Genomic DNA, 27,490 nt, shown 5'->3' on the forward strand with positions numbered 1-27,490 from the left:
GTTGATGGATCGTTCAACTTGGTACATTCAGCCTGCCCATTAACGGTTCCAATCTCGGCCAGTTCCTGCTGAACCGGCTGAGATTGGAGCCATGTATGACCAGCCTTACTCTATCTAAAATTTAAAAAAAAAAAGTTTTGCCTTTAGTTCTAATTTATCTTCCAACTTTGAATGGAAAGTGATCGTTAGAGGATTTCAGAACCCCCAGACTACTGGACCAGCTGCATAGGTAGTGACAGCTTAGCATCCCTGTAGGTAAGTAAAGGGTTGCTAGAGAAGGGGGCAGTGGGGAGGGTGTACGGCGTTACTTCATTCATCTTTTCATTTTTTTTATGCAAAAGTACAGTTGTACTCTTATAACAAAAAAAAAAAAAAAAAAGTGATCAACTCGGGGAAATCTGTTCCCCCAGCAGATGGTGCTCCCCAATGTTCTGGAATTGGACTGTCCCTCAGTGTCATCACGCCCCCTGCAGGACTATGGACCCTAATTTGGCCTATACCTAAACAAGCAATTAACCCTTAACCTAGAGTTGGGTTTTAAGGGTTCCCCCACCACCCTCTTAGCTAGCATTCCATAAATCTTATTTCAGATGCAGCACAGTCCCCCTTTACACTACCTTATTTTCCACTGTGCTGGGCAATATGACTACAATTTCAAAAGAGATAATTGTAAAAGCCCAACTCGGCAGAGGAACCATAAAGCATCCAAGGTCTGATTTTTAGTATACTAGCCTGGGGGGAGGGAGGGGCGGTATACCTTTTTTTTTTTTCACATAAAAGGTACATTAGTATTTAAGTATATGCAAACATTTTTTTCATTGGATTTTTCTGTCAGATGTAACTTATATAGATCATAATACCGTCAGGCTCTCTCCCTGTCCTGCTAGGAATATGCTGCATTGGCTGCTATGACTACAGTTATGCCCATGCAGACAGGCAAAAGGAACTATACTTTGAGTGGGAAAGTAGAAAAGAAAAGAACCAAAGTCTTTTAAACCTACTTTACATCACTGTGCTTGTACTGAATATGCACTTCACTGCTTTGCCACATTTCAGGAAACATTAATTTTTAACCTCTACTTTCCACAATTTTACAGCCAAAAGGCAGAAGTAAATCAATGTTCCTTTGATAGTGAAAGACTTATCTGAAAGGACTTCCCAATTCCACTTTTGTGCCTGCACATATATGTAACAAAACCAGCCCCCATGCTTAAATTGATAGCCGGTGTAAGGCAGAAAGGAAGGCAGCCTGATTACTTTACGGTTCTTTTGCAAAACTGATGAGACAGCAAATGCTATTCAATCCCATTAACAAGACTAAGCACAGCTTTTCCCCTCTCCCTCTTTTACTCCCTCACAAAAATATCCTCACATTCCTTACATGAGGATGGTGTGATACGCTTCCACAATTCGGGGAGATTGGAAATTACAGGACATCTGCAATGAAATTGGTTTTCTGTGGAAAACAGATGAATCACTTACTGCCAATGACTGGAAGGAAAAAGTACTTGTTTATGCCCTTCCGTAATGAATTTTTATGAGGTACAGTATGAAAAACCTTACTGCACACTTAAAGCTTCTAAAGATATAAGGTAATAGAATTCTGAATACTCCGTTGGAATTATTGAAAAATAACGCATTCACCTGCATAAAGGCAAAATGCCAGGAACGTTATTTGTTTTCCTGCAACAAAATTTTAAAAAATACCTTTACTGAGCTAGACAAAACAACAGGATTTACAAATACATAAACGCAAACAGAAATTCTGTAAAGTCCAGAAATTCTTAAAAATTATCCTAAAAAATAATTTGATGTCATTAGTAATATTGCAAAAAAGAAACTGTTTAATTATGTGTTTAGTACCAATATTGGCGGAAAACAACATTAATCATCAGAAATATCCACTGAAACAAAGTCAGGTCATTTTATTATAATTATTAAATAAGGAAAAACACAAGTTGGTTAAAGTGAGTTTTTAAGCACACCAAAATCTGCATTTAGTATTATTCTTTAAACCTTAAATTAAAAGGGTCCTTAACACATCTTGAAATGCACCGGATTGTCTTTTAGGTTTGTCTGAATGGAATAACCATATCTGGTGTGGTGCTGCTTTCTTCCTATAAAGAGATGAATCATCCACAAGGCAACCTAGGCAGGATCCTCGGGTTTGGTGGCTGTCCAGGGGGACTTGCTAAAATGTTCCTACTCCTGCAATAGACTAGAGGGATAGCACAACTGGTCAAAGTTGTGAACCTGTTATTGATTCACAAGGAGGGTGCACTTGTAGGTTGTCCGTTTCAGAGCCTATATTTATTAATATCAGTTGAAGAGATTAGGGACAAGCTACTACTTTGCCCAGGGCTCCATTCTGCTTTAACCTGTCTTTGCCCCTATACTCCCTGAATTACATCCAAAACACCTCCTATAGACCCCCTTTTGTGTATTAGAGCTGCCTAACTATAACCAGAGCCACTGCACTATACATGATATATCTCTATTCCTTACAGCAAAATCAAAGCAACTTTTGGATTCAGAACCTCTTACTTTCACCTTTTATAATAAAAACCTAGCCAGGGTTGCAACAGATCCCCACTCTATCCAAGGTTAACAAAACAAATTAAATTTTGGCTTTAGATATTCTTTAAATTTAACTTAACCCTGAAATGTAACCCTTGATCTTACCCTTAACTTTACCCTAACCTTACCCTCACACATACACTTAAAGTGGAAGTTTAGGCAAAAACTAACTTTGATCCTGCTCTCTGCCACATTCTAGGACTAATCTATCTAGCCCTATAAAGCAAAAATCACCGTTCTTACCTTTTCTGCAGGGGATCCGGTCCAGTCTTCAGGAGAGAACCGACAACGGCTGTGAAGTGCCAGGGAAGTGACGTCACCCATAGAGTTAGTATGGGGCTTCCGTTGTCGGCTGCCTCTCCTGTACATGCCTACACACTGGAGCCACCGCTGACAGCTCAGCATTGGACTGGACCAGAAGGCGTGCAGAACAGGTAAGTACAGCAATTTTTGCTTTATAGGACTAGATAGATTAGTCTTAGAATGTGGCATAGAGTAGGATAGGAGTTAGTTTTTGCCTAAACTTCCACTTTAACCCTTAACACTTACAACCTTTCTTTATTATTATTTTAGATATAGTATAGAGCAGTAGGAATTTCTATTCAGTTTTTTATTGCCATTTGTGTCCCAGCTGGGGGGGGTTCTCTTTCATATCTTGTCCTGGTAACATGGAGCCACAGAGGCAAGAAGTGATAGTAGATCTCTCCAAAGGCGGACATAAATAGCAGAAACATGTTTTTAATGTAGCTGGATAAGGTTAGAACTTCTGTATTTTATTTGGGACATCTGTGCCTTTCTGTCCTGTGACCCACATTATCCTCATTTGTGTACGGTTATCATAGGCTAGAAAAGTGAGGAACAATCTCCTAAATAAACTACAGAGTTTCTAACCCTTTTCCACTTCATTTAGCGTAAGGAAAAGATTTCAGGTGGACTTGGGATTAACCATAAAACATAAGTAGATAATTAGCCCCCTAAATTTCATCTCTTAAACTTAATTTCTAGCCCTAACTCCTTCTAATCTGTGCTTATCCTTTCTTCTCAAAATCAATCCCTTCTGCCTGTCTCTAGGACTCTCCCCCAAGCCCTCACCCATACCAAACTCTTCATCACAAATGAGCCTGACCCACATTGTGAAGAAAGCACATTGGATCCTTCAAGTGTGGAAGACGTTTGTAAAGACAAGCTTATTTATGTTACTGTATATGTCCAACAGCTAACCACTCTACCATTTCTAATTTTATTAGATTAAGTTGAGGGAGTAAGGGTATGATCACTTGTGGAGCCTTTATCAATCTCCTTTCAAGGGATTTGCCCATCAGGGCAGCAGAACAGGCGTATTTAGCATGGTGGCAAGTGGTGTTTATGTTCTAAAAATGTTTCCTTCCATGAAAAAAAGATTCTGATAGTTTAAACAGCTTCCACCAAAATTGTCCATACTTTTTTTTCTGTCCCTGACAGGGGTTAATGTGTTCCTATAAAGTTCCATGAGAAAACAGATTCATAGGGGTAAAACAAAATACAAAAAATTGTATGGCTTTGCAGGTCACACAGGTCAACCATGTAACAGTTGGCATCACACCACTGCCTTATCCAAAATCTGCCCAGTATGATCCAGGAGCCCAGGAATTCAAAGCGCACACAGTATGCAAATCCTGGCTGAAACAGTCAGGAATCCCACCTCTACCCACAACGCAACAGGGCAACTTAAAGACATACTGTATGGAGAGGTGAGGTAAAGTGAAGGAATCCTTGGTTGTCACCAGAACTAATATTCCCAGTGGAAGATTTCCCCTCTATTCCTGTTCTAGTGTCACTCTTAGTGATAATGGTAAACAAGACAAACAGAGAGGGTACATCTTCGTAATGGGGGAACAGACAGTTATAAAAACCTGACAGGTGTTCTAATCCCTCTTCACTCTATCCAAAACTTGAAAAAAAAATAAAAAATGCCTTTAGTTATCCTTTAAACAGAGTGTGGGGCAGAGCTGTGAATGACATATTTTGCATGCTCTGAATATTAAAAAAGTCATTTTGTGCATTTGGAGGGTTTTTTGACAAGGCAGTTGTAAGTACTGACACTTTGTGGCGGCTTCTATTTTAACACTATTCCAGTTTGTAAAGTGTCACCTAGTTCATGATAATAACCGTCTATTAAATCATATCTAACTTCAAAAAAGAGCTCAAAAATGACTAATCGGGCTTCTTCTTAGTGCTCAAAATGACCAATCAGGCTATTTTTGAGGGCAAGTGGAAAAATGTGGTCTTTCTTCTACATTGTGAAGAAAATCCGATCAGTTAAATGTTTGAAAATAAAAAGACAACTCAGATAAAAACGCTGTTTGATTTCAAGGAATTTAACTACAAATGTCACAATTAAGGGATTCCATAAAAAAATGGCATTTCAGATGTAGAGTGGAGACTGGTTGGCTGAATCAACCATAGGCTTCATCTATTTCTTGGAACTAGTTTCCTTGGGTCTGTTAGTCTTCATATTTGCTTTTGAAGATGACATAAGAACTCAACCCTAACGTTTTCACCATTGTAATCCAGAGAACATATGAAAACTGGGAGACATCACTGTTCAGTAGTTCACGGTGAGTATCGTTTATAAAGTGTGAACTTCAGAAATTTCGACTTTGAACTCAAGGGGCTGCAGACTGTGTACTTGAGTGCTACATTTTGGGCATGTGAAATACATATCAGCCATGTAATTACTTTTAATACAGTAGTAGCAGAAGACATGGCTGCAGCCAATGGTATGTGGCATAGTTGGCCATTCCCCACACAAGCAGCATTCCTTACAAAGGACCACTAGTGATGGATCAGTAAAAGAGAGCCCTTTGACTGGCTTAAACCAGGAAAACATCTTTGATTTCAGTTTTTGTGTGTTGATCAGAGGCAAAAGAAAGATCAGAAATTCGGCAAATCCATGCCACAAAATTTCTCTATTCATGTGCTCAAACCCAACCTGCCGTATAGTTTGAGGCTTGCTGAAAACTGACCGGATTCCTAAAAGGCGTTCAGCCAGTGTGGCAAACTTTCCTTGCTGCAAGAAAACCAAAAAATTAAGCAGTCCACAAATCTTCAGGAGGCCAGACACAACATTAATAAAGTACTTTGTTCTCTGAAAAGATGACCCAAATGGGTGATTACTAAATAAATCATAGGACCTTTCTTCCAGCCATTTTCCTCCAACTGTAAAAAGTGCAAACCATAATTTCTGCTGTTTATTAAGTGGCCTGTATGTTTTAGTTTGAGATAAGTCATTTTTGTACTGCATGTTCAAAATCGACTGACCAACAGTAGTGTTTTTGGAGTATACTGTATATCTCCATAAGAACAGACATAAAAATGCTTTAATCTCTGGTTCAAAGCGACTCAAAAGTCCTGGTTTGAAGCCTTGAAAACAACTGTTAAATTGAGACCAGATTAATTGCTCCAATGCCTTGTTTAATTCAATAGCATCCAGTTGACTTATTCTTAACACAGGATTTATGTCTTCCATATTGTTTTCTGCCACAGCCATTTCTCCTGCTGGAAAATAAATCTGGTTATTTAACATGCAGAATATTTATCTAACCAATAACGAGAGCTTCTAATTCAAAGCACTAAAGACTTGTAATAACTAACATCTATCTATTCTCATCAGGAATATCTCTTATTAAAAATAACCAGCTTAAGTCTGCATTATACAGAGAACATGAAAGGTAGTCTTCATATACACTGAACCTATAAGTTACTGTAAACCCTTTCACTGTAAAGCAATTCACAAAATATAGTCAAAGGGTACATTTTGTAAATATAAGCCCTGTTAAAAACACACTGGTTTCATATGTACTTGCTAGTGAAGTGCATGTAGGATTTACATGTGTTGTTAAGTCCAAGGCCTAAATCTAAATACAAGGGATCATTTATTAAGCAGAAAATTTGACACGCAGCAAACATTCACTGCAGATGAATCTTACTAGTGCAAGTGTTTGAAATGATAGCAATTGATTCACTACCAGTACATATTTGGTAAATGTCACAATCACTGCTTTATAATTATGATCCCACTTCTGTCAGCTACCCCTTTACCTAAAACTATTTCTTGCTGGGTCTAACAGCGCAGTTTGGGTAAAATAGAATTTCTGGGCCCGGTTTTTCGCAGACTCACCTACTCATCGTTCCAACGCCGGCCCCTTTTCGGTTGGAATGATGGCCAGCATTATTTAACCCACTTACTGTGAGCCAATGTTGCAATGAGGGCCTTCTGCATTTAGGATCCATTTACAGCCATGGGAAGAATAAAGTGAAGAGGACCTGTGTGTCCATGAACTAAAGACAATGGAAAAAAAAGGCATGTATACAGATTTTATTTTAAAAGAGAAGTATGGAAACAAAAAAATCATAGTAAGATGGCTACGGCACAGATCCTAGCTGCAGCTGTCCCCCACTGCCTCGAAGACCAAGAACTGAGCAAACATCACTGATTGCTCAGCTCTCAGTCCTCAGGGTGCAGAGAAATGGTGACTGTCAGTCAGTGGCTCTCTGCTCTGCCCCACCAGCACTCACTGGAGCGCTGGGCTGTGGAGGAGGCGGGAACTGGCTGGCTCAGGTTTTTAGCCACTCACTGAGAGGCTGAGCCAGCTGTTGGTCTGGGCTTCTGGAGGAATCCTGATCATATGGTGGCATCTTCTCAGAGCCTGGACTAGCTGCACTCCTGTAAACCACAGGAGAAGTATAGCCAAAAAAGCTTAGATCACCCATTTTGTGTGAATGTTCCAACTCCCTTCATGCTGTTCAAACTTTCCCGGATGGCATTTTTTCCTTCAAAAAGCTGTGCATACTGATCAGTCAGGATTAGAGGTCGACCGATATGGGTTTTTCTCTGGCCGATGCCGATGCCGATATTTAGAAATCGTGGTGGCCGATGGCCGATATGTGATGCCGATTTTTTTGGGCCGATATATTTGGCCGATTTTTTTTTTCCTTTCTTTTTTCCCTTCATCTCATAAAATCTAACAGTTAGACCCCTTTCACACTGGGGCGTTTTTCAGGCGCTTTTGGGCTAAAAATAGCGCCTGTAAAGTGCCTGTAAAACGGCTCCCCTGCAGTCTCAGTGTGAGATCCCGAGTGCTGTCACACTGAGGCGATGCACTGGCAGGATGTAAAAAAAAGTCCTGCAAACGGCATCTTTGGAGCGGTGTATACCCCTCCTCCACCACTCCTGCCCATTGAAATGAATGCGCACCGCTGCCGAAGCGCCTGCAAAGCGTTTTGGCAGCAGCGCATTTAACCCCTTCCTCGGCCGCTATCTGGGTTATAAGCGCCCCGCTAGCAGCCGAATAGCGCCTCTAAAATGACGGTAAAGCGCCGCTAAAACTAGCAGCGTTTTACCATCAACGCCTGCCCGCTCCAGTGTGAAAGCAGCCTTAAGTAATACAGAAATTTTTTTTCATTTAAACATTAAACAAAACAAACCTTCAATCAGTTCACTTGTATGTATAATTTAGAAAAAAAACCTAAAAAAAAAAAAAAAAAAAAAAAAACTATCTTAAAATTATAAATACACAAAAACAGGTAATCAAAACTTTTGGACGAAAAAAAATGGGCTAACTTTACTGCTTATTTTTTTTTTTTAATTCATTACTGTATTTTTTTTTTTAAATTGCGTTTGAAAGACCGCTGCGCAAATACCGTGTGACATAAAATATTGCAACAATCACCATTTTATTCCCTAGGGTCTCTGCTAAAAAAATATATATAATGTTTGGGGGTTCTAAGTGATTTTCTAGCAGAAAATACAGGATTTTTACTTGTAAGCAACAAGTGTCAGAAAAGATTTAGTCTTTAAATGGTTAAACTGAAAACTTCTACACACGGAGTTCAGTCTATTGATAAAAAGAACCTGAAAGATACAATGTATCTTCTTATCGTACTTGGCAGGCTGCCCAGAGGAGGGGAGAATCCTCTCCACAGATAACTTAGGGAAACTTGCATTAACTTCTATTACAGAAGTCATTTGCAAGTCATGGCTGAAGTTATAATCGGCCTTTTTTATCAGCACAATCGGCCGATGCCGATTAAGTAAAAAACGCCAAATATCGGCCGATATATCGGCCGGCCGATATATCGGTCGACCTCTAGTCAGGATTGCCCTTTTGCACTAATCAGACAAACTGCATTGCAAAAACAAATTGCTCTGTCTGACAATGTGACCAATTTGCACTAGGAATTATGGCAAAGCCCAGAGGAGAGGATGCATGCCAATCCAGGCAGAAATGTCAGGGTTTGTTAATATAGCACGCGTATAGATTTTGGGGTGCCTGGGATACAGCACGTTATTTGCAGGTACCCTCAATAAAATGACACCTATTCAAAACTTTGTTGTTGTGACAGGTTCAATTTAATATATGGAACAATTTAAAAAATTTGAGATTTGCATTTTAAATAAGAAACCCTACTTTAACAGTAATAAAATGAAAAACCTTCCCAAATACTTTCTAAAGATGGTACAATATTTGTACAGATTTTAAAAAGCAAGTCAAAACACACCCAGACTGCTAGCTGGCAAAAAAAAACAGAACATTTTTCCAGTACCAGCAATAGTTGGGATCATTTCTAAAAAGCTCAGCAGGTGCACAGTTTTTAAATGTCCTACTCGTATTTGCCTGACTTCCAAATTTTGACATGATTTTATCATCCCCTGTTCAGAACAGCCACAGCTAGCTGACCCAATGCTTGCAGAGCCCAGCAAAAACAAGTAACAAAAGACCATCTTCTGCAGGTGGGCTTAGCTATTGTACTGCGATTATCTGATAAAAGAAAAAACTGTTTGGTGGGGTAACTCAAGGACTATTTATACAATCCTCCACTCTCTGCTACCTATTGACATTCACTCGACGTCACATGAATATCATGTTGTAACAAAGAATGACCCCAGATCCACAGACAAAACCTGAGAACAAAGCGAGGTTCCCTCTCCTGAGGTCACTGCACGAACAAAAAGAAGAGTCAAACTACTGAAGCCAAATTGTACACATGCAGAAAATGGAGAGGCGATCCCAATACAGCCAAATGCCGAATTGTATTCCCCCTAGACCAATTTAAGTGAGCACCCTGCAAGAAAATGCTACGCAACAGAATGTTTGCTGGATTACATTCTCCTTTATGTCGTAAAACCTTTGTTCAGAGATGTATATAAAAGAAAAGAAGAGAAAATTAACTATTACTGTGACTTTATTTGTTTGGGGGTTTACTGGCATGTCAGAAAAAGTGGGCCAATGTAAAGATTAAATCAATTAAACTGTTTTGCAAAAAGAACAGCTCGAAGAACAAATCTAGAAATTACACAAACTGATTTGACACCAAAAATCCAACTAATAAAAAAAAAAAAAAACAACTTTTAAAAAAGGTTACATTTGCCTTTTTATTTTTCTACATTCCAGCTTCCTATGTACCAATAAACACTACAATTTCCAAAAGTATTGGGACGCCAAGCTTTACACACCCATGAACTTTAATGGCACCCCAGTCTCAGTCAGTAGGGTTCAATATTGAGTTGGCCCACCCTTTGCAGCTATAACAGGTTCAATTCTTCTGGGAAGGCTGTCCACAAGGCTTAGGAGTGTGTCTATGGGAATGTTTGACTATTCTTCCAGAAGCGCATTTGTGAGTTCAGGCACTGATGTTGGACGAGAAGGCTTGGCTCGTAGTTTCCACTCTAATTCAACCCAAAGGTGTTCTATCGGGTTGAGGTCAGGACTTGGGCAGGCCAGTTCCTCCACCCCAAACTCGCTCATCTATGTCTTTATGGACCTTGTTTTGTGCACTGTTGGATCAGGAAGGGGCCATCCCCAAACTGTTCCAATAAAGTTGGGAGTATGAAATTGTCCAAAATGTCTTGGTATGCTGACGCCTTAAGAGTTCCCTTCACTGGAACGATGGGGCCAAGCCCAACCCCTGAAAAACAACCCCACACCATAATCCCCCCTCCACCAAATGATTGTGTAGGCCCAATACTTTTGGCAATATAGTGTGGATGAGCACATTTGGAGTGGAGGAACTTGACTGGCCTGTACAGAGTCCTGAACTCAACCCAAGAGAACACCTTTGGGATGAATTAGAGTGGAGACTGCGAGCCAGGCCTTCACATGCAGCATTAATGCCTGACCTCACAAATGCACTTCTGGAAGAATAGTCAAACATTCCCATAGACACACTCCTAAACCTTGTGCACAGACTTCCCAGAAGAGTTGAAGCTGTTAAAGCTTCAGAGGGTGGGTCAACTCAATATTGAACCATAAAGACTAAGACACCATTAAAGTTCATGTAAAGGCAGGTGTCCCAATACTTTTGGCAATATAGTGTACCAATAATGTACCTCTCCTGCAGAAAAGGAAAAGCTTTCTCTGTCTTTTAGGACAGGCCCCACCTTCTAGGGTAGCCTCCAGTCTCCTGTAGAAAAAAATCCTCCATTACCTGTCCTAAAATGTATTTGGAAAGGAAAAAATGTTAAAAGGAAGTACTTCACCAGCTGACACAGTCTGCACCTGCCCTCCCTCTCCAGGGGACTGATGCCGCCCTCCTCTGCAGTTACATGCTTTACCAACGTAATCATTATCAGTCTGCACTGTTCTCATTAAATACACAGCCATCGATAGTTTTGAACTTGATCTTCCTCTTGCATAGATTGTTCATTTGGCAGAGTGTACAGGAGCTGAGGGATCACATAACAGCCTATGTGGATAGAGCTGTAGTATTAAAAACAGGAAAAACGTGTCCCTGAAAGTCTGTACAGGTCACCATACAATATACAATCGAATTGTACAATGTCCAATTTAATTGTGCAATGTTCTTTAGATCTACTATCAACTATGCAGTGCAAGGGCCTGTCTGATTGGATACAGAGTGATTGGATAGATGGTGTGTCCTCATATTATATAGTTTTGTACCTAAAGGAGATCATACAGAGATTGAATAATCAGATTGTGTAGTGTATGGTCACCTTTAAACACCTAAAATGAACTACTCATGCTTTTGTGCCAATTATTGTTAAAGGCACACCAAATGCAGACCCAAACACACATTTTCTTAACCACTTCAATACCAGGCACTTAGACCTTCCTGCCCAGACCAATTTTCAGCTTTCAGTGCTGTCGCAGTTTGAATGACAATTGCGCGGTCATGCTACACTGTACCCAAACTAAATGTTTATCATTTTGTTCCCACAAATAGAGCTTTCTTTTGGGGGTATTTGATCACCTCTGCGTTTTTTTTTTCTTGCAAAATAAAAAAAGACCGAAAATTTTGAAAAAAATAAAAGTTTTGCTTTTGTTTCTGTTTAAAAATTTTGTAAATAAGTTTTCTCTTTCACTGATGGGCACTGATAAGGCGGCACTGATAAGGCAGCATTGATGAGGTGGCACCAATGAGCGGGCACTGATATGCGGCACTGGTAGGCGACACAGATGGGTGGCACTGATGGGCATTGATAGGCGGCATTGATGGACACTCATGGGTGGCACAGGTGGGCACTGATAGGCGACACTGATGGGCACTGAAAGGCTGCAAAGATGGGTTCTTATGGGTGGCACTGATGGGCACTGATAGGCGGCACTGATGGGCAGTGATACGCGGCACTGATGGGCATCCCTGGTGGCACTGGCAGTGGTAGGCATTGGAGTGGGCACTGATTGGCAGCTGCCTGGGCATTGATTGGCAGCTGTCTTTGCACTGATTAGTATTTCCCTGGGGGTCTAGGGGGCATACCTGGTGGTCCAGTGTGGCTGGTTTCCCTGGTGGTCCTGGGCGGCTTCCCTGGTGGTCCTGGGCGGCTTCCCTGGTGGTCCTGGGTAGGATCCGAGGGGGGGCTGTGCTGATAAACAATCAGCACAGATCCCCCCCTGTCAGGAGAGCAGCCGACCGGCTCTCCTCTACTCGCGTCTGTCAGACGCGAGTGAGGAAAAGCCGATCACCGGCTCTTCCTATTTACATTGTGATCAGCCGTGATTGGACACGGCTGATCACATGGTAAAGAGTCTCCGTCAGAGACTGTTTACCTAGATCGGTGTTGCAACAACGATCGCCGCGATGCGCGCCCCCGGGGGCGCGCAGCGGCTCAATATCCTGCGGACGTCATATGACGCCCAGTCAGGATATTGAAACCACTTTGCCGCCGTCGCAAGTGGTTAAATGAAAAAACAAGTGATAAACACAGCAAAACATGCAGCAAAAAAAACAAAAAAACATGCAAACCACAACACGCCTAATAGTACCATGAGCTACTATGCCACGTGTAGGGCGGCCCATTAAAATAAATGGCTATGTGTGTCACAGCAAAAATTTGCCAAAAAAAGTGCACTCTCACAATGCTAGATGTGAATGGGGATGATCATCAGTGCCCGGATTATCAGTGCAGCCCCATTAGCACCGCCTGTCAGTGCCCATCAGTGCAGTCTCATCAGTGCGCATCGGAGAAGGAGAAAACATGCTTATTTACAAATTTCTTTCTTTTGGTGGTATTTAATCACCAATAGGTTTTTTATTTTTTGCTAAAAAAAAAAAAAAAAAAAAAAAAAATGTTCTTAGTTTCTTTTATAAATTTAGTAAATAAGTAATTTTTCTCCTTTGCTGAAGTGCGCTAATGAGGCGGCACAGATAAGGAGGCACTAATATGCAGCACTGATGGGCACTAAAAGGCAGCACCGATGGGCACCGACAGGCATCACTGATGGGACTGCACTGATTATCAATGCAAATGTCCCCACTGAGAAAAGCCACTTATCAGCTCTCCTTTCCTCACACATGATCAGCGTGAGGAGAGGAATGCCAATAACCGACATTTCCTATTTACACTGTGATCATCAGTGATTGGACACAGCAGACCCCATGGTAAAGAGCCTACGTCATAAGCTCTTTACTGTGATCGGTGATGTGGTGTGTTCGAGGGACACACCACATCACTGATCGCTGCCCCCCCCAGGGGTGCACAGGAGTGGCCCGTCCTGAAGGATGTCATATGACATCCAGTCAGAATGGTAAAGCCCCAGCCTGGCCATCAATCCACTATAGGCTGGGAGGGAAGGTGTTAAAAACCCTCTTTTCTTTTACTGGAAATGTATGCCCTTCCACTGCAGTGCTCTATGCTGGCATTGATGAGTAACAGCCGCACCGCTCAACACATCTATCTTCACACAGATGTGTATTGCTGTAAAACAAGAAGTGTGTCTGCCCAGGTCTATTACCAAGTATACAAGGCGAGCTTTGGAGCCTACTGTACTGCACAGTCACATTTAGACATACAGTGCAACTGCTGGGCTTTATAGATTCAAACTCCTGTGCCATCATCCTAGTTCACCACTTAAAAAGTTACAGTATGTTTAATGGGGTTTTTTTTTTTTTTTTTACCCCTACAGAAAAGTCTTACCTTTACTAAAATAACAGGGTTAAAAAAGGAATCCGGAGGACAATCACTTCTTTAATAACAGACCTGAAACAGAAGGAATATTCAATATGATAAAACATCCTTATTGTGAAGGGTGGCGAAAAAATTTCCTTCCAACTATTTGGTGCTAGTAATTTCCAAAAATGTTGTGACATTTATATTTGGCACCTTAAGAGTTAATACTTTTGGTATAATTTCTATAGCACAGTTACATTGGGCCAGCTTGCACCAAAGTTAGTATGCACAACTCATACCTAACCAATCCTAGTGGAAGCAGCATATCACTGTATTAGCCAGCACTACTACAGTGATAGACAAAGTTTTCCAGGTCCAGTGTCTCCATTTACAGAATGTATTTTGTTTTTTTTATTGAATATAAGGAGCTCTCCGATAGGAGGAGATGGAGATTTTGACATCAACATCCTACCTCTCCACCTTGTCCAATCACAGAATGCCTTGTATTTGTTGAACAATTACAAGGCGTTTTCAAAATAGCGGCAGTGCCAAAGTTGGCGGCCCCTTGTGGTTACTATACAGGAGAGCAGCAGCTCGGCAAGTGACCCGGGAGATTGCTGCTTTCAATGTAGTAGCAGTGAATACTACAGCGACTTGCAACCTACTTCAGCATCAGAGAGATATATGATATACATACAACCCCAAGTTGGGACACTGTAAAATCTACATAAAAAACAAAATGCAATCATTTGCAAATCTCATAAACTCCTACTTTATTCCCCATAGAATAGCACGTCCCCATAGCAAAACCTCTCAAAAAGTTGGGACAGGGACATGTTTACCACGGTGTAACTTCCCCTCTTTTTTTAAAGTGGTTGTAAACCCTTACAGACCACTTTGACCTACAGGTAAGCCTAGATTCAGGCTTACCTGTAGGTCCAAGAAATATCTTCTAAACCTACATTGTTAAGGAGATATTTGCAAAAAGACAGGCACCGCTGTCTACTCAGTGCGTAGGCGCACTGAGCATGCCGCTGCTAACGGCAATATGCCGTTAGTGGCGGCTCCCGTGCGCATGCGCGGGAGAGACGTCATTGCGGCTCCGGCCAATCACAGCTCCGGAGCCATGATAACCAGAAAGAAGATGGACGCTCCATAGCAGAGGGGAGCAGTGACATCACAGGTTCCTGTGTCAGGTAAGTGACACATAATGGGCTACTAATTATGCTTTACTTTTGCAGGGAAACAAAGAGGAAGTAAACCCATCAGGGGTTTCCTCTTTAACAACGTTCTGTAAACATCTATGAACTGAGGAGACCAGTTGCTGAAGTTTTGGGAGAGGACTGTTGTCCCATAGGATTCCAACATTTTTGGAATTGAGTTTGTACATACTTACATTGGTCCAATCTGGAACAATATAACTGTGCTATAGAAATGATACCTAAACTTCAGCTTTAATCCCAACCCCAAGCAAAAATGAAATTTAAATAGTGTATTCCAAATACCTCTAATAATAAATGAAAGTCAGCGTTTCCTCTGTCACAAATGTTCATTTCCCACCCTGGGGATCAGGGATTTGTCCCTGTTCATTACCTCCTTGATCACTGGTCCCCTCACTGCCCCCATGAGTTCTCCTGCCTCTGAAGCCTATGAGAGAGGAACTGGCCACTGAAAGTGTTGTCTCTATCAACAGGTATCCAGATCATGTAGCCAGTGATGTGGACAGAGTTTAACAGAACCATGGCTTCAGGTAATTAACATGGGCATGGATAGTTTTTTTTTTTTTTTTCATACCAGCAGTTAATTAGCGGAGGGTGGGTTAATTTAGGTTCTTATTACTTTTCATTTTCCGGTCTGCATTGCTAACTTCCTAAGGGCTCATTCACACCAGCAGCTGCGTCCTATCATGCCTGCTACTCTGTGCTCAGAACTAAACCGTGGCAATGTACAACTCATGCATTTTTTTTTTTTACAACTTTATTGAAATGGTACAAAGTGACATTTCATAAATTTTATTCACGTCAGAGTATTGGGACGAGGGTGTAGTGCGTCACAGTACACTGCAGTGAGAAATAAGTAGTGCATGTTCTAATTTTTACAGTGGTGTCAACTGAACACCTAGAGCAGTGGTCACCAAACCTGTCCTCAGGACACTCCAACAGGCCAGGTTTGCAAGATAACTGAAATCCATCACAGGTGATATCATTTGCTGCTCAGTGATTGCAGTATTCTAGTCTGCATCTCCCCAAGGTAATACATAAAACCTGGCCTGTTAGTGGACCCTGAGGACAGGGTTGATGACCACTGACCTAGAAGACCCAAGTCAATTTGCCTTATACAAGGCTGCCCAGCTGCCCTGGTGTGAATGGACCCTTACTCAGGGTTACCTCATTAATACTGTAAAATTGGAGATATCACCATTAGGCCCCTTTCACATGGGGCGGATCTGTTTTGATGGACTCCGCTTGCTCAGCTGGGATTGCTCCGTTGATCCCCGCTGAGAAGGCGGATGACAGGTCCGTCTCTGCTCACTGTGCAGAGCTGGACCTGTTAGAGTCCCGCTCTTCTCTATGGAGAGAGTAAAGAAAACGGTCTGACCCGCTGGACGGATGGCAAACGTATCTCCATCCGTCTGTTTCCAGCGGATTCTGTTGGATTGGATGTCAGCGGACATCCGCCTCCCCATAGGGGACAATATGTCACAGATCGGGTCCACCCGAAAAACAGAGAGGCAGACCCGATCGGTCCGATCATGTGAAAGGGGCCTTGTGTCTACAGGTCTGGTGCAGTGTTTACATCTTTCCTCATTCTGTATACTGTTACTAGGAGCACTAATTTAGAAAAGCCTGTACAGAGTCTCTACATAATGGTATTACACAGTGATCCCCGTCTCTTATTAATATAAGATCAGTGATAAGTTCCATAACATCTTGCTGGTATTTTTTTTTTTTTTTTTTTTAGGGAAATAACTTTTTTGTCAAAATCCACAAATGATTTTCTCGTGTTTGACTAGCATTAGCCTTTATCTATAGAAACACAACCAAATTTTTCTTCAGATTTGCATACCATGTGACTGATATAATTAGGACTTTGCTACAAGGGCAATCAAATTGATGTCACACATTAAACTCTTTAATTAGTGCCGCACAGTAAGAGGAGACCGTGTGATTCCTGTGTCAACACAGTTCCTGCTGTCTCCAGCGTTCCCCAACAATGCCACATTATGGTAAAATCTAGCAGAAAATAAATGTGACGCTATGTACACCCAGAGCACATGTGCAGCACATTAAGGCCGTTTTCACACATACTGCGGGGAGCTACGTTTAGCCACACTGGATGAACAGTGCACTGCAGCCTGAAAGTGCGGTGCAGTGATATAATACAGAAATTCTTTACAAATTCTTTATCTAGAGATACTGTTGTATGAGGAGGATTTGGATTTTGTGGGAATTTCAGAGACCCGTTTCAACAGCTCTCATGATTGGCTGGCAAACATTCAAGGGTATACCCTTTACCGCAAGGATAGGGAGGATAAAAAAGGGGGAGGGGTATGCCTATATATCAAGAATAATGTACAAGTGAATGTGAGAGATGACATCACTAAGGGAGCTAGGGAGGAGGTGGAGTCCTTATGGGTAGAGCTCCAAAGGGATGAAGCTAAGGGGAAAATAATACTGGGAGTATGCTATAGGCCCCCTAACCTGAGGGAGGGAGTGGAGACAGATCTCCTATCACAAATTGGATTAGCAGCAAGGATGGGAAGTGTTATCATAATGGGGGATTTTAATTATCCAGACATAGACTGGGCGGAGGGAACCGCGCATTCATTTAAGGCTCGCCAATTCCTTAATGTCTTGCAGGACAATTTTATGGGTCAGATGGTAGACGCACCAACTAGAAATAAAACATTACTGGATCTACTGATTACCAACAATACAGACCTGATCACGGATGTGGAAATACGGGGCAATTTAGGTAACAGCGATCACAGGTCAATTAGTTTCAGTATAAATCACACAAATAGGAAACAAAGGGAATACAAAGACACTGAATTTCAAAAGAGCCAACTTCCCTAAACTACAAACCTTGCTAAAAGGCATAAACTGGGATAAAATATTAGGAACAAAGAATACTTTAAGAGCATATTAAATAAGGGCATTAGCCAATGTATCCCATTGGGTAATAAATTTAAAAGAGCGAACAAAAGTCCTGGATGGCTTAACTCCAATGTAAAAATGCATATAAAAGCAAAGCAGAAGGCCTTCAAAAAATACAAGGTTGAGGGATCATCCTCAGCATTCAGACTTTATAAAGAATGCAGCAGGAAATGTAAGGGTGTAATTAGGACGGCGAAGATAGAACATGAAAGACACATAGCGGAGGAGAGCAAAAAAAATCCCAAGAAATTCTTTAAGTATGTAAACAGTAAAAAAGGAGGACAGACCATATTGGCCCCATAAAGAATGAGGAAGGACATCTGGTTACAAAGGATGGGGAGATGGCAAAGGTATTGAATTTATTCTTCTCCTCAGTCTTCACAAGTGAATCAGGGGGCTTCAGTAACCCTAGTGAGTAGTTTGGGTTTAGGTTTTTAGCCCTATAGTGCATTACCTTACATTTCTCCACATTAAACCTCATTGAACACACACAGTACATATGAACTTGTTTTTATTATTTGAACCCTACAGGTGGTAATTACAACTCGGACAATACGGGCCCCAAGATACAGCTAAAATCATTGTGATTTCTTAAAGTGGTTCTAAACTAAAGTCCAAACTTTTTTTTACCTTAACCACTTGCCTACTGGACACTTTCACCCCCTTCCTGCTCAGGCCAATTTTCATCTTTCAGCGCTGTCACGCTTTGAATTGCGCAGTCATGCAAAACTGTACCCATATAACATCTTTATCATTTTTTTACACCAATAGAGCTTTCTTTTGGTGGTATTTGATTACCACTGGGTTTTTTGCTAAACAAATAAAAAAAGACCGAAAATTTTGAAAAAACAAAACAAAATTTTTTATAGTTTGTTATAAAATTTTGCAAACAGGTAATTTTTCTCCGGCACTGATGGGCACTAATAGATGGCACCGAATGGGCGGCACTGGTTGGCACTGATATGTGACAATGATGGGCACTGACGGGACTGCACTGATATTCAGTGCCCTTATTATCAGTGCTGATGTCCCTTTAACACAAGCCAGTTATTGGCTCACTTCTTCTCTCCTCGTGCTGTCAGCGTGAGGAAAGAAAAGCCGATAATCGGCTTGTGTTTACATCTGTGATCAGCTGTCATTGGACACAGCTGATCACGTGGTAAAGGGCCGCTGTGATTGGCCCTTTACCCTGATCACAGAGCATTCTGCTCGGGTAGCGCAATCATGGGAGGACGTTTATGTAAGAACTTCCGGCAAAGTAAGCCTGTGCTGTAGCCATCTTTCGGCTATAGTGCGGGCAGGAATGCATTCTCTGATTTAACATTCAAAAATGCTCTACTACCTGTTCTAGTCCCCCACCTCTAAACACTCATCTGGCTCCTCTCACTTCTCGATTTCACAGAAGGAACTGAGGGCAATGGGAGCCATAGGTTCCTACTGCTGTCAGTCGAGGTCCTGTGTGGAACGGGGGAGTGGCTTACTGGCTGTGTGTGTCTATGGATGCACCCAGCTTGCTAAGGAGGCTTTCAGAGGAGGGAGGAGCACAGGCAGGGGACTACCCAAAGAGAAGGTAAGGGACCTTTCTGTGCATTATTGTTGCAGGGCAGAGCAGGTAAGTATAACGTGTTTTTTATTTTACCCGAAAAAAAATTTTCCTTTAGGATCACTTTAATGCACTTTTCCGGGCACCAGCATGGTAGTGTACATGTGCTCAAGTATGCTGCCAAGGATTGGCACCAGAAGAGGACAATTATGGGTAAGCATGATATAATTTTCTGTTTTTCTGGCACCAGCATGGCAGAAAACATGTGTTAGTAAACCCACCTATTTCTACCCACAGGACCAGTGCTGATGCCCACACAACAACCCATTTGCTGTAAAACACTACTAATTGGCTCAGTGAACCTTACTACATCTGGCTTTGACAGCAAGGAGCTTCCTGCTTCTATTTCTTTTTGAAACAGAATTTGCTTGAGCTCCCTCCCTCTTAGATTGTAAGCTCTACTGCAATAAATTGTATTGTGATTGTACGCTCTGCCCTTAATGTTGTAAAGTGCTGCGTGAACTATTGGCACTATATAAATCCGGTATTATAATAATAATAATTATTATAATAACTACCCTCTGGTAGCTAGCTATTGGTCTACCACATATATCTTACATGTTAGCACCAGGAAAGCAGAAAAATGTATCAGGCAACACTGGATTCACCGATGGGGTGAGTATAGTTTTTTAAAGACAACCCAACAGACAAGGCCAGATGACACAGAAAAAATGCATGGTGGGTATGTTGAGTGAAGTTCCTCTTTAATATTGATTGGTCTCTCTGCTAGAAGGAGAAACATAGAATAGTGATGGCAGAAAAAAGACCAAGTAGTCCATCAAATCTGCCCTGTTTTTAAATACATGTTTTGTATTTTTTTTGTTTAGTGAGATATAAAAGTACAGGTGCCAAAGTCTCCAATTTCCATTAGCAATAGAAGCATGAATATGAAAGGGAATAAACTTTCTACATCATCTCGACCTGTACTATAAGACCTCATGCACACGGGTGTAGAGCATGACAGAAAAAATGGCTCAAATGTTGCATGAGTATGTGTGTTTGGTGTTGAGCGTGAATCCATTCTACTGGCCAGAATATTAATTTATATATATAAATTTATTCTGGGCATTTATGCTTATACACAAGCATCTGCACATAAATCACAGAATGGACGTCAGATACAATCACAGGGGGACGTCATATGACGCCCTCCCAGAACTGGCGAACATTTTACTATAGCGTGGTCGGCAAGTGGTTAAAGATGACTGATGATGATTGATTGCTTAGAGCTTGTATGGTCAGATTGTAACGAGGGATGAACTCAGGCGTGTTTGGAACCTAGTTTGAACCCACAGTAATGGGCAAATCATCTGCGGCTGGGGCATTCCCTGCCACATATATACCAGAGTCATGGATATGTGAGGCTGCGGGGTGGGGAATGCCTCGGCCGCTTATGATTGGCCCAGTACAGTAACAGCTTCCTGGCGGGATAAGTTAGGAGGGTTATGCCGCATACACACGACCGGACTTTCTGGCAGAAAAGGTCCGACGGAATCATTTCATTGGATATTCCGATCGTGTGTGGGCTTCATCGGACTTTTTCTTTAGAAAATTCTGACGGACCTAGAAATAGAACATGTTTTAAATCTTTCCGACGGACTCAATTCCTATTGGGAAAACTGTTCATCTGTATGCTATTCCGACGGACCAAAAACGACGCAAGGGCAGCTATTGGCTACTGGCTATTTAACTTCCTTTTTCTAGTCCCGTCATACGTGTTGTACATCACTGCGTTCTAAACTATCAGACTTCGGTGTCATCGTGTATACGGAAGTCCATTTAAGTGGAACTCCGTCAGAAAAAAAAGGTCCTGTGTACGCGGCATTAGGGGTAGAATCCAAACACACCCAAGCTCACCTCTATGGCTGCTTCCACACTGGTATTTTTAGCAGCGCTTTACCGTCGTTTTTAGCAGAGATTTTCGGCAGCTAGCGGGGTGCTTTTAACCCCCGCTAGCGGACAAAAAGGGGTTAAAACGACCAGCAAAGCACCGCTATAGCAGCGCTTTGCCAGCGCTGCCCATTCACTTCAATGGGCGGGAGCAGTATATACACCGCTCCAAAGATGCTGGTTGCAGGAGTTTTTTTAACGTCCTGCCAGCGCATCGCCTCAGTGTGAAAGCACTCGGGCTTTCACACTGAGACTGCGGGGGAGCCGTTTTTCAGGCGCTATTTTTAGCCCAAAAGCGCCTCGGTGTGAAAGGGGTCTAATTGTAGTGTGTATAGTGAGCCATAGTTTCTAAATGTGAACCTAGATGTTGTTGCAGAATAGGGAAGGTTATATAAGGTATATGCACAACACATACAAGTTCTTCCCCAAAACACAATACATCCTGGCCACTTTCTAGAACATACGCACGTTCCTTAGGATCTCTGAATGAACAGCTGTCAGACCAGAAACCAAAGCAATGCCTGACCTCCTGCGACTGCGGTGACAGCCAACTCAGGACTCATATACCGACATAAACAACCCCTCCCCCACTGCTGTTGTCTCTCCTACATCTTCATTAGGGGGTCATTTACACCACAATCTCTGCGTTTCCCGTGCATTTCTGCATGCACGTTTGCAGTGCATTTGTAGTGTTTATTGATTTCAATTTATTTTACTTACGAAGTGGCATTCACAAGCGACTGTGTATGTTCATACGCATTCTTGTGCACAAAAATGCAGCATGCTGTATTTTTTTAAAATATGCATGAAAGCACTGCAGTGGTGTAAACTAGGCTCACTGGAATACATACAGTGATCTGGCATAAGCATTTGTGCTGCTTTTTGCTTTGTTTAACCACTTAGCACCCGCCTGCATTGTACTGCGGACAAGCGGTAGCTGTAGGCAAAGCCACGTACCTGTATGTCGCTGCCTATTTCTGGGATAAGGGTGTGCCCCCCGGCCGGCTCCTGCTGTGATTGTACACAGTGGAAGCCTGTTGGCAAGTTTCGACCACTTATTCATGGTTGGGACCTCCTGATCGGCTGTGTACATTGACAGCCCAGAGCTCTGTGTTGACATTCAACACAGAGCTCTGTACACAGGGAACCATTTCTGACGTTTCAAACTTGGAGATCAACTAGTAAAAACAGCACACATTACTCATAGTTAAGCATATATTTATCCACTTGATTGCCCGAGATGTTAAAGCGGAGTTCCACAAAAAGTGGAACTTCCACTTTAAGGAATCCTTACCCCCTGACATGCCACATTTGGTATGTCATTTTTTTTGGGGGGGTGGGGTTACCTAGTTTTGACAGGTACCCAGCTCTGACTTCTGCTTAGGCCGCCTAGGCGGCCCCTCCCTCCCTGAAATATTCTGGGACAAGTCACAGGTCCCAGAAGATTTCCCGGCCATTAAGGACGCGCAGTTCGCACCCGGCTGTGAAGCCGCAAGCTGTCACAGCCAGGTGCCCACAGTAGTGATGCCGGTGCTGCGGAGAGGAGAGATAACGTAGGCTTCCGGCGGTCACATCGCTGGACCATGGGACAGATGAGTTTCTGTTTATTAAAAGTCAGCAGCTACACTTTTTGTAGCTGCTGACTTTTAATAAACACAGAAATGGTTGCAATTCCACTTTAACCCCTTCCCAGCCAGTGTCATTAGTACAGTGACAGCGTATAGTATTATCACTGATCACTGTATAAGTGTCACTGGTAATGTCAGCGGCAGTTAGTTCCCACCCATCATCAGTTAGTGTCAGGTTGCCCACCGCTCTGTCGCAGTCCCATTATAAGTCATTGCCACGATATACACTTGTTGGCATTTTCTTTTTTTATCAAAAACATGTAGCAGAATACATATTGGCCAAAAATTATGAAGAAATTAGATTTTTTTTCTTTTATAATGGCAAAAACTAAAAAACCCAGTGGTGATCAAATACCACCAGAAGAAAAATCTATTTGTGGGAAGAAACAATATAAATTTGTTTGGGTAAAGCAATGCATGACCGCACAAATGCCAGTTAACCACTTAAAGGATAGGTTCACCTTTATAGAAAAATCTGTAAGGTAAACTTACACAGGTCCCCCTCCTCACCCCCCCCCCCCCCCCCCGTCCCGCTGACCTGCAGCGCGGCAAGCTCCCATTCTGAGCCCTGCTACTGCCGCCTCATCGGACTGGGGCTTAGAAATCCCCTTGGCTTAATCTTTAAAACGCCCCCCCCCCCCCGTCAGGAGGTACGTTTTGGAGCATTATAATTGGTCGGCGCCGACCAATCACATCCCGTGTTGCCCGTCCTCTCAGCAGGGAAGAAGTAGAGAGAATACCAAGGGGATTTCTAAGCCCCGGACCAGTGAGGCGGCGATAGAACGAGAGATTGCCGCACTGCTGGGGGGGGGGGGGGGGGGGGGGGGTCGGGGTGAGGGTCCTGTGCAAGTTCACTTTACAGGATTTTTCTGTAATGGTGAACTTACAAAGGACTGCCCACTGCATATATACTGTAACAGGATGGCCCTATTGCGTGAAACAACGTACCTGTACGTCATTTTGTGCACAGGATACTGTGGGTGCGGCGCCGGCTGCACAGCGGGGGGGTACCGATGCGCGGGTCCAGCGGCCGTGATGTCCGCTGGCCACCCATGATCGCTCGTCGGAGAGGCAGAACGGGGATCTACCAGTGTAAACAAGTAGATCCCCGTTCTGAAAGGGGAGTACAGTGTGATTGTCTGTTCCTAGTGATCAGCGATCTCCCTGTACTCCCAGTCAGTCCACTCCCCCCCACAGTTAGAAAGCACTAACCAGGACACACTTAACCCCTTGATCGCCCCCTAGTGTTAACCCCTTTCCTGTCAGTGTAACTTATACATTGTTCAGTGCATATTTTTAGCTCTGATCACTGTAATCATGTCTCGTCCCAAAAAAGTGTCTAATCTGTCTGCAGCAATGTCACAGTCCCGTTGAAAAAAAATAAACAAATCGCTGATCACCACCATTACTAGTAAAAAAAAAAAAAAATAATAAAAATGCCATAAATCTTTCCTGTATTTTGTAGACGTTATAACTTTTGCGCAAACCAATCAATATACGCTTATTGCAATTTTTTTTTACCAAAAACCATGTAGCAGAATACTGCTACATATATTGGCCTAAACTAATGAAGAAATGTGTCTTTTTATATATTTTTCTTGGCTATGTATTATAGCAGAAAGTAAAAATTTTTTTTTTTTTATTTCAAAATTGTCGGTCTTTGGCTGTTTGTAACGCAAAAAATAAAAACTACAGAGGTGATCAAATACCACCAAAAGAAAGCTCTATTTGTGGGAAAAAAAAGGACATCCATTTTATTTGGGTACAGCATCACACGACCGCGCAATTGTCAGTTAAAATAACGCAGTGCCATATCGCAAAAAATGGCCGGGTCACGAAGGGGGTAAAACCTTCCAGTCCTTAAGTGGTTAAATTGCTGCATTGCTGAATATCAAACCCTGGCTGGGGGGAGGGGGAGGTAAAAGCTTCCAAAGTTTAATTGGTTAACCAAAAATGTATTCATTATTTATAAAAATGAAAACAGTTTTCCCTCTACAATTGCACAAAGAAGTAAAAGAGGAAAGAAGAGGAATAGAAGATTATTTTCAGAGCTCTGCCTTATATAAAGTACAGCAGGTGCACAGGGAAGGGTGCAGGCAGCACATACAAGGCACACAATGGACACAACACATAGCTATACATACCACAGTAAACAGGAACAGCTCTCAGCTAACAAGGAAGTCCAGAAAACCTCCTCTCAGACCAGCTATGATTAAAGTCCAATCACCAGCGGAGGCAGGAGTGAGGCGTGGAACGCAGCCGTCTACAGAGATTGTATAGTGAGAGAGAGGCTTGGAACGCAACCACAGCAAAACGGGCGGTTTATACAGAAAGCAGAACACGCATTGAGCATGCGCAATGTTAACCAATGAAAGCGGGTCCTGCTTGCAAAGAGCCCAGCAGCGATTTGACACACAGATGACAGCTATGTAGGACAGTGAAAGGCGGCTGACTCTGATCAGACATCTGATTATCATGCCGTGTCCTTTGCTTTGAATCTTTTCGTGCTAAAGTAATGACTCTGGCAATTCGTATTATTCTTGTTACTCACCTTGAAATAAACCTTCTTTCTGATCCTTTGATTTTACACAATGGTTACATTTCTTATTTTGTTTAATATGTTGGAAGACCTACAGTATACAGTCTAGCCTTGGTTCACACCAGTGCAACTTGCCATGCGACTTGACAGTTCAAAGTCGCACTCCATTTGCAGCAAATTAGCCGTTTAAATTGCTGTGACCTGAGTTGGAGCAACTTTGAAATAAGGTTCCTGCACTATTTCTGTGCGATTTCAGTGCGACTTGCATTGTCATCAGTCAAAAGAAGTCGAATATGAAAACACACTGCTTCGAAGTCGCCCTGAAATAGCGCAACTTCAAAACTGGCTTACAGACAGGGAAAGTGTTTTTTAAGGTACGTTCACATTGGAGGTGGGTTTGAAACCCGCATTTCATTGCAAGTTTGGGGGCGATTTGAAAGTCATCTGGGTTCATGCACGGGTGTCTATTGAAATCGCCCCGGAAGTCGCCAAAAGTAGTGCAGGAACTACTTTTGGAAATCGGCGTCGCATCGATTTGGACGGTGCCGTTGCTGGCAATAGGCTGCGATTTGGCATGTGAAATCGCCCCAATGTGAACAGGGGCTTAAAGCTGAACTCCATCTTTCGATACACTTTACATACACTCACCGGCCACTTTATTAGGTACACCTGTTCAATTGCTTGGTAACACAAATTGCTAATCAGCCAATCACATGGCAGCAATTCAATACATTTAGGCTTGACGTGGTGAAGACAACTTGCTGAAGTTCAAACCGAGGATCAGAATGGGGAACAAAGGGGATTTAAGTGACTTTGAACGTGGCATGGTTGTTTGTGCCAGACGGGCTGGTCTGAGTATTTCAGAAACTGTTGATCTACTGGGATTTTCACTCACAACCATCTCCAGGGTTTACAGAGAACGACCCGAAAAAGAGAAAATAGCCAGTGAGCGGAAGTTGTCTGCAGGAAAATGCCTTGTTGATGTCAGAGGTCAGAGGAGAATGGGCAGACTGGTTTGAGATGATAGAAAGGCAACAGTAACTCAAATAACCACTCGTTACAACCAAGGTATACAGAATACTATCTCTGAACGCACAGCACATCGAACGTTGAAACAGATGGGCTACAGCAGCAAACACTGGATGCCACTCCTGTCATCTAAGAACAGGAAACTGAAGCTACAATTCGCACAGGCTCACCAAAATTGGATAATAGACGATTGGAAAAACGTTGCCTGGTCTGATGAGTCTCAAGAATTTCGAGACATTTTGATGGTAGTGTCTGAATTTGTCATAAACAAATATGAAAGCATGGATCCATCCTGCCTTGTATCAACCATTTAGGCTGGTGGTGTTATGATATGGGGAATATTTTCTTGGCCGACTTTGAGCCCTTAGTATCAATTGAGCACCGTTTAAACGTCACGGCCTACCTGAGTATTGTTGCTGATCATGTCCATCCCTTTATGACTGCAGTGTACTCATCTTCTGATGGCTCCTTCCAGAAGGATAATGCACCATGTCACAAAGATCAAATCATCTCATCACTGGTTCCTTGAATATGACAATGAGGTCTCTGTACTCCAATGGCCTCCACAGTCACCAGATCCCATTCCAATAGGGGAGATTGGCATAATGGATGTGCAGTCGACAAATCTGCAGCAACTGTGTGATGCTATCATGTCAATAGGGACCAACATCTCTGAGGAAT

General features: G+C 42.4%; 1 protein-coding gene across 3 annotated transcripts; it reads right to left on the reverse strand.

The window, feature by feature from the left end:
* Positions 1-1,910: 1,910 nt before the first annotated feature.
* PEX2 (peroxisomal biogenesis factor 2) lies at positions 1,911-25,484 on the reverse strand. 3 transcript variants are annotated; one of them, XM_073631838.1, is made up of 3 exons: positions 25,386-25,484; positions 13,991-14,053; positions 1,911-6,111 (listed from the first exon to the last, which is right to left on the reverse strand). In XM_073631838.1, exon 3 carries the CDS (start codon positions 6,104-6,106, stop codon positions 5,186-5,188), a length of 921 nt encoding a protein of 306 aa, XP_073487939.1. In that variant the 5' UTR covers positions 6,107-6,111; positions 13,991-14,053; positions 25,386-25,484; the 3' UTR covers positions 1,911-5,185. The 3 variants fall into 3 exon arrangements, with proteins under 3 accessions (XP_073487939.1, XP_073487936.1, XP_073487938.1); XM_073631835.1 differs by having other exon boundaries at positions 1,911-6,114; XM_073631837.1 differs by lacking the exon at positions 13,991-14,053 and having other exon boundaries at positions 1,911-6,114; positions 25,386-25,456.
* Between the last annotated feature and the right edge of the window lie 2,006 nt (positions 25,485-27,490).

This window comes from Aquarana catesbeiana, linkage group LG05, assembly GCF_042186555.1.
Source record: "Aquarana catesbeiana isolate 2022-GZ linkage group LG05, ASM4218655v1, whole genome shotgun sequence".
NCBI classification, from domain to species: Eukaryota; Metazoa; Chordata; class Amphibia; order Anura; family Ranidae; genus Aquarana; species Aquarana catesbeiana.

Bases quoted from the DNA above. Each gene is read 5' to 3' on its own strand.
- PEX2 (XM_073631838.1), bottom strand. From the start codon at position 6,106: ATGGCTGTGGCAGAAAACAATATGGAAGACATAAATCCTGTGTTAAGA.